We start from the raw sequence: 17844 nt of genomic DNA, 5'->3' as shown, positions 1-17844 counted from the left end.
TGATCTCCTTGCTGTCCAAGGACTCTGAAGAGTCTTCTCCAACACCACAGTCAATTCTTCGGCCCGCAGCTTTCTTATAGTCCAACTCTCACACCCTTACGTGACTACTGGGAAAACCATAGCTCTGACTAGATGGACCTTTGTTGGCAAAGTAATATCTCTGCTTTTTAATATGCCACAAGGGAAGCATAGAACCCTTGGCGGGGTACTTTTCTTTATAAAACTGGGGTATCAAACCTCTAGAGTATTTGCCTTATCAATAAAAAAAACTTGGTAGAGGAATGAGGTTTTCAGCATGGGGATTAAACAGGCCTAGGAGTGGAAGATGTTATTGGGAGTCATTGTGATGTCAGGAACTGGTGATCTATATACCTGTACCTGCAGACAGGTGCATCTGCTTCCAAAACCTGACTCTTAATCATGCTACTGTCTCTCTCAGGAAATCACATCTTAAGCTTTGGATCTATATCTGGAAGATCAATAACAAGACCCCGATCCTCATCTTAGCAGTCAGCCAATCAGTGACGATTATTAAATGAAACATAATGCCACATTCCATGACCCTAGGGAGCTGTGACATCTCAGATGAGTCTGGTACTCATGAAAAAGCAAAAGAAAGTAGATATCAAAACACTCTGGCCTATGGTACCAGCAATAAGCGAGAAATGAATTTGAGAGAGTGAGGCAGGGTGGAGATGGTGAGGTGGGCGTGGTGGATTTGAAGGTCTTGGTCAGAGCTTCTCAAAGTGTGCCCCCCAGTCTCACAGCATCAGAGTTGCCTTGGAACTTGCTAGAAATGCAAACTTTTCAGACCCCATCCAAGACCTATTGAATCCAGGGCCCAGCAGAATGTGGAGAATCCCTGGTCTAAAGGGCCAGAGGCTAGGCCAAGCTACCGTTCCTATCCATTTCCACTCTTCTCTCCATCTCAGCTCCACCAGCTCCCTACTGAATCTTCAGATGGGTCCAGCTCTGCCTCAAAGGATGCTCTGATCCTGGGCTCTCATGAGCCTGGACAACATCCTCTTCCACTTAGTCTGTCTGAAAAATAATACCCACTCATAAAGGGACTCTGGTAGAAACCAAGAAAGAAGCAAAATGACCCTCAAAACAATGAAACAAACACAGGAGTCTAAAAATGTACCTGTTTACAAAGCCAATCATCTCTACAAAGCTTTGGAATAAATTAAGGTTTTGAGTCCTAGCCATGATCCTAGCTTTATGATTTGGGGATGTTATTTAGCCTCTGTGGGTCTCAATTTGCTTGTCTTTAAAATAGGTATAATAGGGACTTCCCTGGTGGTGCAGTGGTTAAGAATCTGCCTTGCAATGCAGGTTCAATCCCTGGTCGGGGAACTAAGATCCCACATGCCATGGGGCAACTGAGCCCCCCTACCACAATTAGAGTCCATGCACCGCAACCTCGTGGCGCAATGAAGATGCTGCATGCCACAATTAAGACCTGAGGCAGCCAAATAAATATTTAAAAATTCGGTATAATAGCAATGTCTTCCCCACAGAGTTATGAAAATTACATGAGAAGGTATATGCAGAGTGTTAATTTGCAGCATCTGTGTCACAGTACAACTTCTATGAATGCTGGCATTTTGGAAGAAGGAGGTTTGGTTCTGTGTTTGGATTGGATTCTGCTAGAGCCGTCCTTTATTTCAAGCATCATAGGATCTGACAAGAGAATCTACTCAATGTATGAAATGGTTGATTAATTCACCCAAGACACGTGAGCAGATATTAGTGAATGGTGGGTTAACGATCGCAAGGCTGTTGATTTCATTTATAACTTAGCTGAGCCAACTAGTTTCCTTGTGACAAACATATTCTTCAGCCTGAATGAACAAACATAATTCTCTGCCCTAAACATGCATTATAAACTTTGTGTCACATGTTTCATGGTTGAAGTTTGCATTCCTAGAGGGTTAAACAAAAACTTGGTTGTTAAATGAATTATTTCAGGGGGAGTCTTGCTCCTTCTTGGTGTCCCTTGAAGACAGGAGTTTTGGGGCAATGAGAGTTTGAACCCACAACATGTGAATGTAAACAAGATCTTTGCCCCACCTGGGAGGCTCCCTACCACCTCTGGCCACAGGAATGTAACTACTTTCTAACCTTCTCCAAAGCTTCCTCAGACAAATCATAAACAAGCCAAGAACTTCGACCTCTCAAAAGCATTTTTCTCAAAAAGATTGTTCCTTCTCAGTACTTCCTGTCAAATTTCATTTTTGGTCTGTGATCTGAATTTTGTCGAAACTGAATCAGAGTTTTGGAGGCATCTACTTTTACTCCGTAGCAATTGTTATTATTATTATTTTAAAATATAAATACTTATCTGTTTGGCTGCACCGGGTCTTAATTGTGGCATCTTTGATCTTTGTTGCAACATGCCAACTCTTAGTTGTGGGCTGTGGGATCTAGTTCCGCAACCAGGGATTGAACCTGGGCCGCCTGTTTTGGGAGCGTGGAGTCTTAGCCGCTGGATCACCGGGGAAGTCCCCTGTTATTAGTATTATTAATTGTGGCCACAGCACCCTTTCTCACTCATGGATGTAAGTTGAGGGAAGGGCCCCGGCTTTGAGAAGACAGAGCTGTGAGTGGAGAAATTTTACAAAAACCAGTTAGTTCTTGGGCTTCCTAATGGGTGAAGGGATTTGGGGTTATTTCCATTTCTTAGGTCTTACACTACCTTAAAAAAGAAAATGAAGCATTGGGATTTCCCTGGCAATCCAGTGATTAGTGGATTGTGCGAATCACTTTGCTTCCACTGCAGGGGACCCGGGTTCTGTCCCTGGTCAGGGAACTAAAACTTTGCAAGCTGTGCAGTGTGGCAAAAAGAAAAATCAAAAATATTAGGGGGCAGGGAGGGGTAAATTAGGGATTTGGGATTAATTGATACACACTACTAAAGATAAACACCAAGGACCTACAGGGAACTATATTCAATATCTTCTAATAATCAATAATGGAAAGAATCTCAAAAAGAATGTATAAATACATATATATAACTGAATCACTTTGTTGTACACCTGAAACATTGTAAGCTTCTGTATTATACAACCATACTTCAATAAAAAATTTTAATTAAAGAAAAGAACCAACAATATTAGGTTTTAAAGTTGTGATGTACTTTAAATGTTCACATTTATTAAACTAATAGTTTTAACACAAATAAAATTATAAAGACCAGGTGTACAACCTCATCTGGAGATAACGTTGCTGCCAGTGAATTTAAGATTCTTTCTTTGTCCTGAAAGATTTCAGAGACAAAGCAGAGAGGTTGAGAAGATAAAGTGAGAGTTTATTTAAGCAAGGGGGACAGTGGGCAGACAGGTGAGGAGCAACCACCCTGGGTTTTTTTATCATCGGTGTTGAGGGGCTTCATACAGATGAAGGGGCAAAATATTCCCTGAGGAAGGAGGAGTTTGGGATTTGTATTCCCTGATTTTAACCCCAGTTCCATTTTCCCAAGGGAAGGAGGGATTTTTGTCCCTATTTAGCTTAGACCAGAAGTGTCATGGCATCGGTGCATGGTGGGTACTTCTTATCTGTAAGGCCAAATTTATTGTAATAAGAACATACTAAGCAAAAGGTTACCTTTGGAGGCAGGAGATTCCTGCCCACCCCCCTTCCTTTGTTACCTGAACCCTTATCACCTAAAATATGTAGTTTCCTGTCACTATGGAATAACCTGCTTTCCTTCATCTGCCTCACTGTTTACAAGACATTTACAAGATGTTTACAAGATTTCCTACCACCTGGCCCCTACCCCCATTTCCCTGCTCTTACCTAGCTACCTGCCTGCTGTAACCCTGTCAAGCATCTGTGTTGGAGGCCACTTGTGAATTTGAGGCCTCAACTACACGATCATCATGACATTAGTATTTCATCAGAACCTGGGAGGAGATGGGCGTGGGCAGTGATGAGCTCCAAGCCCACCCCTAACCTGAGTCTTGGGGTAGTTCCCACTTGCCATTGGAAGTGGGCTGGAAGACAGGGTCACCCATCAGAATGAGGAAAAAAGATAGAGGGAGGGTCTGGGAGTTGTTATGGGAGTTACCCCTATTAATAGATCCAGCTGACAAAAGAGATATGAGGATTTATAAGTGGTCCAGCAGGGGTGAGTGGTGATGTGTTGGCATGGAGACGGTGCTCAGCTGAGCATGGTTCAGCTCAGATATGAGGAGCTGAGGAAGACAGAAAGTAACAAGAAAGCTCTCATTCAAACACGTGCCAGACCACCGGAACAACCTACACTCTGGGCCTTCTCTGAAACATTGGATTGGGAGTTGGGAGACCTGTCTCCATCGTGACCTTGCTCGGTGATTCTAACCAGGTCCCTTCCCCTCTCTGAAGACAGCACTAATAATAAGATAGCTAGCCTCTTCCCAACAAAAGTGTACTGAGCATCTAGTCTGCACTGAAATTGTTTAGTGGCATTTCAGGGGGGCTCCAAAGAGCTCCCGGGACCACAGTCCTTTATGTCTCAGCACAGGAAGAATTCTGTGTGAGGCAAAGTAATGGATAAGAAGTGATTTCTTAGAATAGAACGCTTGTGAGGCTTACAAGCAGGTGGGCGAGGGGGTGCCATGCCCCGAGAACTTACTGGGCTACAGTTTCATAATCAAAGGAAAAGTAGGGGGTGGGGGAGAGGGACTTCTTTGTCTTTCTTCAGTAGACTTTCTTGCCTGTCTTTCTTGCTTCCAACATCAGCTCTTTCTCCAGGTTGAGCAGGGGACTTTTCTCATCCCTACAGGGTCAAGCTAGGTCCACAAATTATTGTTTTTCACGTGTGCAGAGACCATGTCTTAGGAATCAGTAACTTACGGAGCTCACTGGGCAGGTTGTGGGCCTCGTGTCACCATTGTTTTATTGTTTGAGGGCAGGTCCTGAGCTTCTGTTGCATGGTTTTGTTGCTAAGCCAGCCTGCTTGGTTTTGTGGTTGAGCAAACCTGCTCCCTTGAGTAATCATTAACTTACATGGTTCGCCTATATATTTTTTTACTTACAATCCCCTAGTGGGATTAACTATTTAATCATCTACTTTGTCCCTTTACTCTGTCCCTATCAGTACCACACATCAGTATAATTTTTTATCTCTTTCTATCTTCTAAGCAAGAGGTCTATGCTTGTATGCTTTGGATGTGTTCATCACGATAACAGGTAGAGATGAAGAGCTAGAGGTGCCAGGAATTCTGGATGGATTTACATTAGAAAATCAGAATGCTGCTTGGGAGAGAAGAGAATTGATACAGAAATGGAGGAAGAGGAGGAGAGAAAACTTCTGAGTGGGTAGAGTTTTTATGAGTCTAAAATGAGGAACAGCTGTTGAACTATATGTACTATTGGGAAGGAGATGGGGAAAAGAGGAATTTCAAAAATATTTGCCTTGTGTCAGACGATAGCATTCTCCTTTGCACTTCCAATAAACTTAGGTAAAGAGGTGAATTGCTTGTGTCTTTTTTACAGAGTTAAGGAACCTGATGTAGAACACTGTGCCGAGACTGGCTGTGAGGTGTCAGCTTTACTGATGTTACAATAAAAGTAGTTGAAATGAATTCAGCACTTCCCATGTCTCAGACTCTGTGCTAAGTGTATTAATATGTGCCATCTCAGTCCTCACTATAATTTTATGAAGTAAAGTTCTGTTACTGTCCCAGTTTCACAGATACAGCAACTGAGGTCCAGGATGGTTAAGTGAGAAGGCCGTGGTTTATCAAGTCTGTCGTTGTTTAGTCGCTAAATCATGTCCGACTTATTGCGACCCCCATGGACTGTAGCCCTCCAGGATCCTCTGTCCATGGGGTTTCCCAGCCAAAAATACTGGAGTGGGTTGCCATTTCCTCCTCCAGGGGATCTTCCTGACCTAGGGATCAATCCTGTGTCTCTTGCATTGGCAGGCAGATTCTTTACCACTGGGAAGCCCTTAAGCAAGTCTAGGGTCCTTTTTATTTCATTGAGCTCTACACTTATACACAGTAACCCTGTCTTCTGGTGCTGACCGGCGCCAGGCTGTGTTTTACCCGGGCCTGGGCCTCTGAAGGTCCATCTAGCCATCTCTGGGCTTGTTTCCTCCACAGACGAAGTGGCTTGTGCAGACCCAGAAATCTGCCGGAAGGTCTGTAGCAACCCTGCCGGCTGCTCTGACATCGCGTATCCCAAACTTGTGCTGGAACTCCTGCCTACAGGTAATGATCCCTCACCCTTTAGCTGAGTCCCCTCGAGAAAGGAGGACACTGGCTGGGCTCCGATCTGAGGTGGGGGACAAGATGCGAGGGCCCCCAGTTGAAGCTCAGGCCCTGGCTACGCAGAGGGCTGTGCCCCACCCACCTCTGTGTCCCTCCTCTTGGCCCCCAGCCCTGAGTTCTGCCTTCTCAGTGTTGAACCTCTCAGGACCGGTTGGCTGCAGACCTGGGCAATGGGGTCAACAGTGAAGGCAGAAAAAGCCCAAGGCCCATAGAGCTCCCTTCTGCCCCCAGGGCTCCGTGGGCTCATGATGGCTGTGATGGTGGCGGCGCTCACGTCATCCCTCACCTCCATCTTTAACAGTGCCAGCACCATCTTCACCATGGACCTCTGGAATCATCTCCGGCCTCGGGCATCTGAGAAGGAGCTCATGATTGTGGGCAGGTACAGTCTTACTCTGGTGGCTCAGACGGTAAAGTGTCTGCCTGCAATGTGGGAGACCCGGGTTCGATCCCTGGGTCGGGAAGATGCCCTGGAGAAGGAAATGGCAACCCACTCCAGTCACTCTTGCCTGGAAGATCCCATGGACGGAGGAGCCCAGTAGGCTACAGTCCATGGGGTCATAAAGAGTCAGACACGACTGAGCGACTTCACTTTCTTTCACTTTTCACAGTCTTACTGGGTGGGGCTGAGCAAGGGTCTGAAAAGTCAGGATAACCCAGCGAGGAAAAAGCTGAGCTACTCAAAGGGAAAGTCCAAACAGTGACTTTTCCTGGTTGGCTCAGCCTGCTCTGATGGCCAATCTGAAGGACACTAAGACCCTGTGGATGAGTAAGGCATTCATTCATTCAAGAGCACCTCCTGTGTGCCAGGTGCCAGGCACATAGCAGTGAAAAGAAAAGACTCATTTTGCTTTCTTGGAGCTAGAAGAATAAAAGGATAAGTAAACAGGTGGTTTTAACCACAGTGAGTATTACGACAGATGAGCCAGGAGAACTAGGGCTTCAGAGGAAAGTCTCTAACTTGGATTGGGACTTGAGGGGTGAATACGAGATAGCCAGGGAAAAGCAAGGAGGGTGTTCTGGAGGTTTGGGGGAAGATTTCTATACCAAGTCTTCTGCCAAGTCCTGAAACGTAATGCGGGGAATGAAAATGACTGAAGTGAGTGGCATGCACGTTTTATGTGAAATGTATGCTAACAAGCATCTTGGGGCTCTGCTCCTCAAGCAGATGCGTTCCTAGGGCTGTCTCAGCCTTGGGTGAGGGAAAGGTATGACAACAAAAGGCTTCTCTGGTAGCTCAGATGGTGAAGAATCCACCCGCAATGCAGGAGACCAGGGTTTGATCCCTGGGTCGGGAAGATCCCCTGGAGAAGGAAATGGCAACCTGCTCCAGTATTCTTGCCTGGAGAATTCCATGGACAGAGGGCCCTGGTGGGCTACAGTCCATGGGGTTTCAAAGAGTCGACCATGACTGAGCCACTAACTATGACATCAAAAGCATATTCCGTTAAAAAAAATAAAGAGAGCTAAATTAGACCTCATCAAACCTCAAAACTTTTTCACTTCAAAAGAAAATGAGAAGGGGAATTCTGGTGGTCCAGTGGTTAAGACTCCGAGCTTCCAATGCAAGGGGCTCAGGTTCGATCTCTGATCAGGGAACTAGGATCCCACATGCCGTGCAGGGTGGCCAAGAAAATAAAAAAGGTAAAAAAAAAAGAGAGGAAAGAAAGCAAATGAGAAGATGAGTCACAGATTGGGAGAAACTATTTGCAAGCCAAATATTTGACAAAGGACTTGTAATCTAGAACAATCTCTAAAATGAGATTGTAATCTAGAAAATGACTTCAAGATACCACTGTACACCCACTAGTATGGCTATAATTGAAAAGCAGATAGGGAGGCAGAGAAATTGGAATTCTTGTGAATTGCAGGTGTTAATATAAAATGGTTCACTTGTTCAAAAACAGTTTGGCATTTTCTTAAAAAGTTAAATATAAACTTACCATATGACCCAACAACTGCATTCCTAGAAATAAAACCATATGTCTGCACAAAGAGTCTCACTTGTATACAAGTGTTCATAGCAGCATTTTTTACAAAATCCAGAAAGTAGAGGCAATCTAAATGTCCACTTATGGGTGAAGGATAAATAATGTTACACAACGGCGTATCCACTCAACGGAATGTTTTCAACAATAGTTACACAACGGCATATCCATTCAACGGAATGTTTTCAACAATAAAAAGGAATGAAATACTGATACACGATATCTGATGAACTTCAAAACATGCTAAATGAAAGAAGCCAACTGCAAAAGACCATGTGTTGTATATATTGTATATCATTTATGTGACATGTCCAGAAAAGCAAACCTATAGACACAGAAGCCCCTGTGGGGCTTCCCTCGTGACTCAGATGGAAAAGAATCTGCCTGCAATGCAGGAGACCTGGGTTTGATTCCTGGGTCAGGAAGATCCCCCGGAGGAGGGCATGGCAACCCATTTCAGCATTTTTGCCTGGGAAATCCCATGGACAAAGGAGCCTGGTGGGTACAGTTCATAGGATCACAAAGAGTCAGACATGACTGAGGGACTGACACTTTCACTTTCTTTCATAGAGATAGAAGCAGATAAAAGTGCTTCTTTAGGTTGGAAACAAGAATAAACTGTAAATGGGCATGAGCGGATTTTTTCTGGAGTGATGTATGTTCAAAAACTTGATTGTGATGTTGGTTACGTGACCATAAATTTACCAGAATTACTTGATTACACACTCATAATGGGTGAATCTTATGGTATATAAATTCTACCTCCAGAAAGCTATAAAAAAAGAGAAGTATCCAGGGAGGAAAAAACTAATGTGGGGGGTGTGTGTCTCTCTCCATCCGGAACCAGGGTGTTTGTGTTGCTTCTGGTGTTGGTCTCCATCCTCTGGATCCCTGTGGTCCAGGCCAGCCAGGGTGGCCAGCTCTTCATCTACATCCAGTCCATCAGCTCCTACCTACAGCCACCTGTGGCTGTGGTCTTCATCATGGGATGTTTCTGGAAGCGGGCCAATGAAAAGGTAGCTCTGGATCAGCCTTTCAGTCCATTGGATGGGAGAGGAGGGACTTGGAGAGGGGACATGCAGATGTTAGGTGTCATTGTGGGGGGGTGATGAGATCTGGGGAGAAGATCTGCGGAGGGTGTTACCTGGCTTTTGAAAACAAGCAATGAAGCTTCTACTTTAATGCATTTTGTTTTGCAAAAGGGAAGCTGAATTAACAGGGAATTATATGTAGTTGATCAATTGTATGTAAAAGATAAGCAGATAAGTAGCTCCCACCCTTTTTGAATCACTGGCCCTTGCAGTGACTGTCATTATAAAGACCAGCTCCAAGAAAGGGCTTGCTGAGGTTTCTGGAGGCATGTGTCTAAGACAGCTTTGCTTTGCTCTGCTTTGCAGGGTGCCTTCTTCGGTCTCATCTTAGGCCTCCTCCTCGGCTTGGTTCGGCTGGTCCTGGACTTCATTTACGTGCAGCCTCGCTGTGACCAGCTGGATGAGCGCCCAGCTGTGGTAAAGGATGTCCACTACCTCTACTTCTCTATGATCCTGTCCTCGGTCACCCTGATCACTGTGTGTGCTGTGAGCTGGTTCACAGAGCCACCCTCCAAGGAAATGGTACTTTGAGGTTTGACCCTATACCCACTGAGACCCTTCACTGCTAGTGACAGAAAACCAGGACTGGTTTTCAAAAAGTTGAAAAGTCCAGGCTTCGGTCTTTGGAGGAACTTGATTTCAGAACACCGAAAAGACCTTCTGAATCCGTTGGTCACCTCTTACTTCTTTTTTTAAAAAAAAATTTATTATTTATTTTGGCTGCACTGGGTCTGTGTTACGGCACACGGTCTTCTCTAGTTGTGGCTCATGGGCTCCAGAGTGCACAGGTTCAGTAGTTGTGGTGTGAGGGCTTAGTTGCTCCGTTGCATGCAGGATCTTAGTTACCTGACCTGTGTCTCCTGCATTGGAAGGTGGACTTTTAACCAATGGGCCACCAGGTAAGCCCCTTCTCGCCTCTATTCCTATTCTCCAGCCCCTAATGGGGTCAGCAGCTTCTAGGATACATCCTCTCTTAGTCTCATTAAGCAAAAGCGTAAGCATTTTAGTCCCAGCATTTCCAGTGAAGCTGCTCATGCCCATTGATGGAGTCAGCCCAAGACACATGGTCACCCATGAACCAACCCAGTTGCTGTGGCCAGAGAAATGGACGAGCTGAATGCTGGTCGCTGGGTCCCACACACCCCTGGGCTGGGGTTAAGCTCTTATTAGAACGAGGGAGGGTGAGATCCCCAGAAGAGATTTGGGGCTTTCAAAGAAAGATGGGGAATGAGTGGGGGAAACGTCTATTGATTCTGAAGAGTGCAGGGAGCTGAAGCTTGTTGGAAGGTGGAGTGGGAGGGCAAGACTGGAAGAGACTTGGACATGAAGGCTGAGCCTGGGGTTGGAAGGAGGTAGGAGGTGAACGTCACCACCCCACTCCCATCTCACAATTCCTCTCTGCTCCATAGGTCAGTCGCTTGACCTGGTTTACTCGCCATGACCCCGTGGTCCAGAAGGAACAGGTGCCATCAGCAACTCCCCCACCTCTTACCCTTTCTCAAAATGGGACACCAGAGGCTAGCAGCACCAACATCCAGTTCGAGATGGTTCAAGAAAGCATGTCCAAAACCCACAGCTGTGAGTTGCCTTTTTCCTAGGTTACAGTAGGAACCTCAAGTAGCATTATGTGTTTAAAAGGAAACTTTTCTACCATATCACTAGCAAGTAAAGGAACACACTTGACATTTTAGCATCTCCTCATTCCCAGGGTCTGGTCTTCCCTCACTCCCTGGCCACTGAAAGGGTTAGGAACTTTTGACAGATGCTTCAGGTGGGCAATGAGAGCCAACGTTTGTTGAGTGCCTACTAAAACACAGTTCATTTGATCCTCACGAAACCCCACGTGGTCGGCTGGGGTTACTGCTGGCATTCTCTAAATTACTGGTTTTAAACTCTCAACTTGCAGACATATTTTGGTTTAGGCCACCTACTCGTTTAATGTGAGTTATTTAAAAATCGGGAGATTTCATAACACTCCAGATTTCCACCTTCTCTTGAACAATTGGAAGATCTGGCAGCATGGAGCCCACATGCCTGCCTGGCAAAAGCTGCCTGGAGGTGCAAAGCAGCTGGTCCTCAGACCTGGGATATACAGTTAGTCAAAGTCCCCAGCAGTCCCTTCTGCCTACATGATCCCAAGGCTGTGGTTGTCATTAATTATCACACATGGCTTTTAAAGGAGCTTCCCTGATGGCTCAGTGGTAAAGAATCTGCCTGCTAATGCAGGAGACTCAGGTTCAATCCCTGGGTCACGAAGATCCCCTGGAGGAGGAAATGGCTACCCGCTCCAGTATTCTTGCCTGGGAAATCCCACGGACAGAGGAGCCTGGAGGGCTACAGTCTATGGGGTCGTAAAGAGTGGGACATGACTTGATGACTAAACAATAGCAAATGGCTTAAAAATATATATATAATTGTGGCTATGAACCCATGGCATCCTATAGTGGGAAACACAAGGATAGATCCAGAAGGCCATGTGCTTCAGGAAACATGAGAGAGAGAATCTTTCTTGGTAGAGGTGATGTGTGTAAGAAGCAGCAAATCAGCTCCTCTGACTCCCATAGGCCACCTACCTGGCTCCATCCGCAGTTGATTTCGCAGTGCCAGCTCTGAGTGGAGGCAGAGTTCCCTGCAAGAGTGCCCATCTCCCTTCAGCCTCTGGGCAGGTGGTGCCACACAGAGAGGGAGTCAGATCAAGCAGGTCCTAATCCCATCTCTGCCTCTGCTGACCCGCCCTGTGCTTCACTCAAGTTAGTCTGAGCTTCTATCTGAGAGGCTGAAATTCATCTGAAATTCTGCACCGAAACATCATGAAAAGTCTGAAAACACCAACCTTTCAGAACTCAACAGTCTTCCAGGGTTAAGGTATTAGCAAATACCTTCCAGAAGAGGAACACAGTTTTTATCACAGTGCCTGAAACATACCGAGTGAGGCTCTTTTCCCTCTCGTCTGGGAGACACAGCTCATCCTTATGACCTTTATCTGTCGTGTTCGTTTTAGGCGACACAGCTACAAAGCGGTCCAAAGTGGTGAAAGCCATCTTGTGGCTCTGTGGGGTGGAGAACAAGGGCAAGGAGCAGGCTCCGAGCAGAGCGGACCCGATCATAGTTTCCCTGGAAGAAAACCCCTTGGTGAAAACCCTCCTGGACCTCAACCTCATCATTTGCATCAGCTGTGCCATCTTTCTCTGGGGCTACTTTGCTTAACGTGGGGGTGAATCCAGGGGTCCAAGCTCTCATTTGTTATCAATGTTCCAATTTTTTTAACGAAGGAGAAAAAAATAATAAAGCTTTGTTTGTTTACCACTAGGTGTCCAAGCTGTTTACGGGCCATCTTCAACATAACCCTTAGCCCTTCTTTTATTTATTTATTTATCTATCTATTTATTTATGGCATCGGATCTTAGTTTTGGCAGGTGGGACCTTCATTCCGCCACGCGGGATCTTTCCTTGAGGTGCATGAACTCGCTAGTTTGTGGTGCGCAGGCTCAGTAGTTGCGGCACAGGGAATGATTAGCTGCTCCGTGGCATGTAGGACCGTAGTTTCCCAAAAAGGGATCGAATCCAAGTCCCCTGCATTACAAGGTGGATTCTCAACCATTGGACCACCAGGGAAGTCCCTAGCCCTTCTTACAAGGGAATCGAAGGTTAGAAGGTGGAAAAACAGAGAATAAAGTCTTCCTTGTCTCAAAAGGCAGCCATTTATTCTTTCTGTCCATCATGTAACATCAACAGCCAAATCCAAAAGGTGAGACAAGCAAACAGACTCCCAGCCCACCAGGAGCCACATCTCCTGGGCTGGATGAACTCTTCCCCAGCTCATCTTCCAAGCACAAGGAACGGGACCTGCCTTCTGTCTCCTGCCTTTCACTGTTGCTGGCTTTGGGTGAAGAAACAGCTAGTCCCCAAAGGTTTTCTCATTGTGAAGTCTGCACCTCTCTATGATCTCTGTGAAACAGAACTGAGTTGGTGCCCTGAAATCTTGTGCCATAAGAAAATCAGGGGATCGGGTGCACGTCCCAAATTCTGCCTTAGCTTGGGTCTTTCTGCTTGATTCACCACAATGATGTTCCCCTAAAACAAGTACCACAGCCACAAGGATCTAAAGTACAAATCCGACAGTCACTCCGCCCCTCCATCCACACCTCACTGCTCCCTGGTTGACTCTAAGGCCCTTCACACCCTTCACACTCCAGCTCCTGCTTCCCTTGCCAGGTTCACTCCTTGCCCATGCCTCCCACCCCCACCCCCACCCCGGTCTGGGCTGTCTCTCACCTCACAGGCCATTCTTAGCACCTGGAGAGCCCACTTCTCTACTCCTCTCTCTACCAACATGGACCTTCCTCCCACGGGTTTCCATGGCCCAGCCCTCCCCACCCCCCAGCCTCTTCCTGTTTCCAGGTATTTGTTTGCAAGCTTCCTGGAGGCCGAGACCACGTTTGTGCGGCTCAGCTTGGTTCCCAAGGGTCTAGGTCAGTGTATGGAAGAGTAAGCCGATGGTATTCACCTAAAGAAGACACAGAAATCATTAAGAGACACAGCTTCAATTCTAAACATCCTTAGGTGAAAGCAAGAATGCTGTTTCTACCATGAAATAACATGAAAAACACTTGGGGTCATCCAAATATAATTTATTGATATGTATGAAAACTGCATTCAAATACAAATATAGAAGGTAAAAACAGAACTCTGATAAATTTTTGTTTTTGTTCTTCTCAAAATATATTTGGCTCAAGTATATCCTGACGGGTCATTGGTGATGATGTTTTGACGTGGGTGACAGATAGACCCCAAGGTGGGACCCTCAGGGATCCCCACCTCCTGGTGTCTTGCTCTTGTGTAATCCCTTCCCCTTGAGTGTGGAGAGAGCCTGTGACTGGCTTCTAACCAACACAATATGGCAGGGGTGATGAGATGTCGTCTGTGACTATACTACAGCATGCAGACACTGTCTTGCCAGCAGACTCACTCTAGGGGTCTCCTTGTTGACTTGAAGTAGCAGCCTCCCTGGGGAAGCCCACATGATCAGAAACTGCAGGGAGCACTTAGATCACGGTCAGCAAGAAGCACAGGCTCTCAGACCTTGTGGTCCTATGAGCACAAGCACTTGACTTCTGACAACATCCCGAGGGAGCTTAGGAGTGGGTCCTTCCCCAGTCGGACCTCTAGATGAGACCTCAGACCCATCTGACCCTTGACTGCAGCCTTGTGAGACCCAGGCAGAGGGGCCAGCTAAGCTCTGCCTGGACTTCTGACCCACAGAAACAATGAGATAATAAATGTGCATTGTTTGAAGCTGCTAAGTTTGTGGTCATTTGTTGCTCAGCAGTAGATAACTGACAGTGTGTACCATTTATGGATACCTGTGTGGATATGAAGGGTGGAGTGATGTGAGGAGAGTTTGCCTGTGGGGTTGCCAGGGGTCTGTACAGCTTATATGCCTAAGAGCGAGCAGAAGAGGACAGCTTGGTTGGCTAGGGTGATGAGATATCATCTCTGATTGTATTATAGCATGTTATAGCTCTCTTTTGAAGAGTGTATCAAGTAGGAGTCATTTGCTTGCAAGTAACAGAGACAAACCCTACAAAGTTTAGGCAAAAAACAATAAAAACTAAAGGTGGGGGGGGTGGAGAATTAATTGTGAGGGTACCAGGGCAAGACATGCAGAATGGCCTCAGTGATGGAGATGGGTTAACAGGAGAGTGAACTGCAGAGACACCTCTAAAAGTGATGCCAGAGAAGGTGCCTCAACTCTGCACCACTCCATGCCTTTTCCCTAAGCTGGTGGCTCAGGCAGTGTGGACCGTTTTTTGCCTTTTGGTTGCATTGGAGCCAGTGGCTTCACCATGTCAGCAGATCTTTGTTTATCTTCAGCTCCATCACTAGGCTATTAGCAAAGTGGATGCCTTTGGTCTGGAAATGTCTGTGGTATGCCGCCCAGTGTCATGCAAGACCCTATACTGTGAGTCAGAGACTACTTAGGGCTCTGAAATGTGGTTACAGACCATCAGGCTCATGGTGCAGGTAGCAGAATGGTGGGACTAGACCACAGGTAGAGAAACTAGAAAGAGGGTTTGTCTTAAGTCCTGCAAATATGAGCACTTTAAGGATTCACTGGGCTCAGTCCAGTACTGGAAGCTGAAGCCCCAAGAAGGGGAAAAGGGTCCATCCATGGAGCCCCCAAGGGAACCAGGGTATTAAAGAGGTTCAGGGATTCAGTCATTCCACCTGCATCTGACCTCTAGGGAATTCACAGGGTAGAACCCAGTACAATCAAGGCAATCAGGGGACACTCTAACCCCCTGCAGCCTCCAAAGGGCTAGACCAAGAACAGGCAGATGGGTGCTGCCTGCAAGGGGTGCGTGGTGAGAGGCCCAGGTCCTTGACCCTGGTGTTGCTGTGGGCAGGGCAGCAGGAACAGAAGGCCTGAGCACCCAGGACTGATGCTGCCATGGGAAGTAGTTGTACGGAGAAGGGAAGGAAACAGTCTGAAGGGCAGATCCCAGCACCTTCCTTGATGGTCAGGGAAGGCCATGTGAGTTTGGATTACAGACCTCTCCACCTCTCTGATGGTGGGTATGGTGAAGAGACTCTTGTCATGTGTAGAGCCCCAGGCAAGGCGACAGCCACGTGGTGATCCCCAACCCCAACGCAGGGGTGATCCTGTCTCTGCGGCACCTTGGAGGTGCTCCCGTGGTGATGCAATGACAGCTTTGACTACGAGCTGAGACACCATGTCCCACACCATGACTCGCCCATTCAGGAAGGACAGTGGCCGCTGACACCCCTACAGGGGCAAGCAAGCTTCATTTTTCTCTAGATGGGAGCTGCTGCGGTAGGGCGATAGCTACAAACAGGAGAGTGAAACGAGAACACGGTTCTTAAAGTAACGAGGGTAGGGTTTGCTGTATTTCAGAATCATTTTGTTCAAATAACAAAACACAGCATACATTCTGGGGAGAATGTTTGCCATGGCCCTTCCTCCTCTCTAGGCACCGGCACCATCTCCTAGGCAAGCACCGCATCTCAGCTCCCTCTGGAGTGTGAGTTCAGGCATCCTGGAAGAAGCGTCTCCAAGGTCTGCAGAGATGCCTGACTGTGGATGGCTGAGCTCCTTGGAGAAGGGGTCAATACTTAGGAGCAACGTATCAATACACAGAGACTTTTGCTTTCTCTAGAGGGTTTGCTTTAGCGCTAAACGGGGATGGGAGGGAGCAGAAAAAAAGAACAGAGGTGGTGTATGAGGAAGGAAAGAGTGAGCCTTCAGTAAACACAAATTTAAGATAGATAGGTGGTAAATGGGTTTACAGGTACATATTTTCAATGTAATTTAAAAGTGCAGGGAGTTAAACTTTGAGTTAAGAGAAAAAAGTGATTGTCTTTTGCAAGTTAAATTTAAGTCAATTCATACAATTGTGGTGCTGGAGAAGACTCTTGAGAGTCCCTTGGACTGCAAGGAGATCAAACTGTCAATCCTAAAGGAAATCAGTCCTAAATATTCATTGGAAGGACTGACGCTGAAGCCCCAGTCTTTGGCCACCTGATATGAACAGCCGACTTATTGGGAAAAACCCTGATGCTGGGAAAGGCTGAAGACAGGAGAAGAAGGGGGTGACAGAGGATGAGATTGGTTGGATGGCCATCACCGATCCAATGGACATGAGTTTGAGCAAGTTCTTGGAGACAGTGAAGGACAGAGAAGCCTGGTGTGCTGTAGTCCATGGGGTTGCAAAGAGTTGCACATGACTGAGCGACTGAAAAACAACAACAATAGGGGATGGAGGCTTCTGAACAGGGGTCAGGTCACGGATGTGCCCGGTGAGCGATTCTATCAGTGGAGCCACTTGGGGCAGCCAGCATGGCAGTGTGTGTCCCAAGAGATGATGCCAAACCTGGGCCACGGGGAGGCATTATCAACACAACAGGCGTCCAGCCAATCGGCCTCACTTTGCTCCAGTCCCCCATCCACTCTTCCCAGGTTATTTCAATCCTGGGAAAGAAGTGCTTTCCGGTCACTAGAAGAGGGATTTCCCTGGAAGGTAATGAATGGCTCTGCCTCCTGCACTGAGCCTGTGGGGCTGAGATACTGAGAGTTGGCCTCCAAGTGTCTAGGTGTCGCTGGACAAGTGTTTGCAGACAAGAAAAAGAATCAGGACTGGTAAGAGCAAAGGAAGAGTGAGAGAGAACCAGTCTGGGAGGTCTCTGGGTCCCCTGGGGGTGGGTCTCACTACCTTGCTCTTGACCCTTTCAAACTTCTACATTCACAGTTAAGACTTCCGGGTGTCCCATCTACAAGTCTTTTGTCTTTTTTCAAACTTTTTTGACATGTGAGATCTCAGTGTCCCTGCCCAGGGATGGAACCCACGCCTCCTACAGTGGAAGCACAGACTCTTAACCGCCGGACGGCCAGCGAAGTCCCCCATCCACGGTTCTCTGTAGTTAAGTGACAAATGACAGCATGTACACACACCATCGACAGTTTTGCCTGCAAGAATGATAGTTTTCATA

General features: G+C 46.7%; 1 protein-coding gene across 3 annotated transcripts in view; it reads left to right on the top strand.

Moving 5' to 3' along the window:
• The window catches only part of SLC5A11 (solute carrier family 5 member 11), a 56336-nt gene extending 43694 nt beyond the window's left edge, over positions 1-12642 (top strand). For 2 of the 3 annotated variants that reach the window (XM_081554460.1, XM_081554462.1), the window contains 6 exons: positions 6090-6197; positions 6489-6639; positions 9093-9261; positions 9643-9858; positions 10746-10914; positions 12338-12642. In XM_081554460.1, coding sequence (XP_081410586.1) covers positions 6090-6197; positions 6489-6639; positions 9093-9261; positions 9643-9858; positions 10746-10914; positions 12338-12543 — 1019 coding nt within the window. In that variant the 3' untranslated portion in view covers positions 12544-12642. The remainder of the gene's footprint in view (positions 1-6089; positions 6198-6488; positions 6640-9092; positions 9262-9642; positions 9859-10745; positions 10915-12337) is intronic. The other variant, XM_081554461.1, reaches the window with a different exon arrangement.
• The last annotated feature ends 5202 nt before the right edge of the window (positions 12643-17844 follow it).

This window comes from Giraffa tippelskirchi, chromosome 13, assembly GCF_054371585.1.
Source record: "Giraffa tippelskirchi isolate mGirTip1 chromosome 13, T2T-mGirTip1v1.2.pri, whole genome shotgun sequence".
Taxonomy (NCBI): domain Eukaryota; kingdom Metazoa; phylum Chordata; class Mammalia; order Artiodactyla; family Giraffidae; genus Giraffa; species Giraffa tippelskirchi.
The sequence above is the reverse complement of the archived record's forward strand: the minus strand, read 5'-3'. Positions and strand labels throughout refer to the sequence as shown.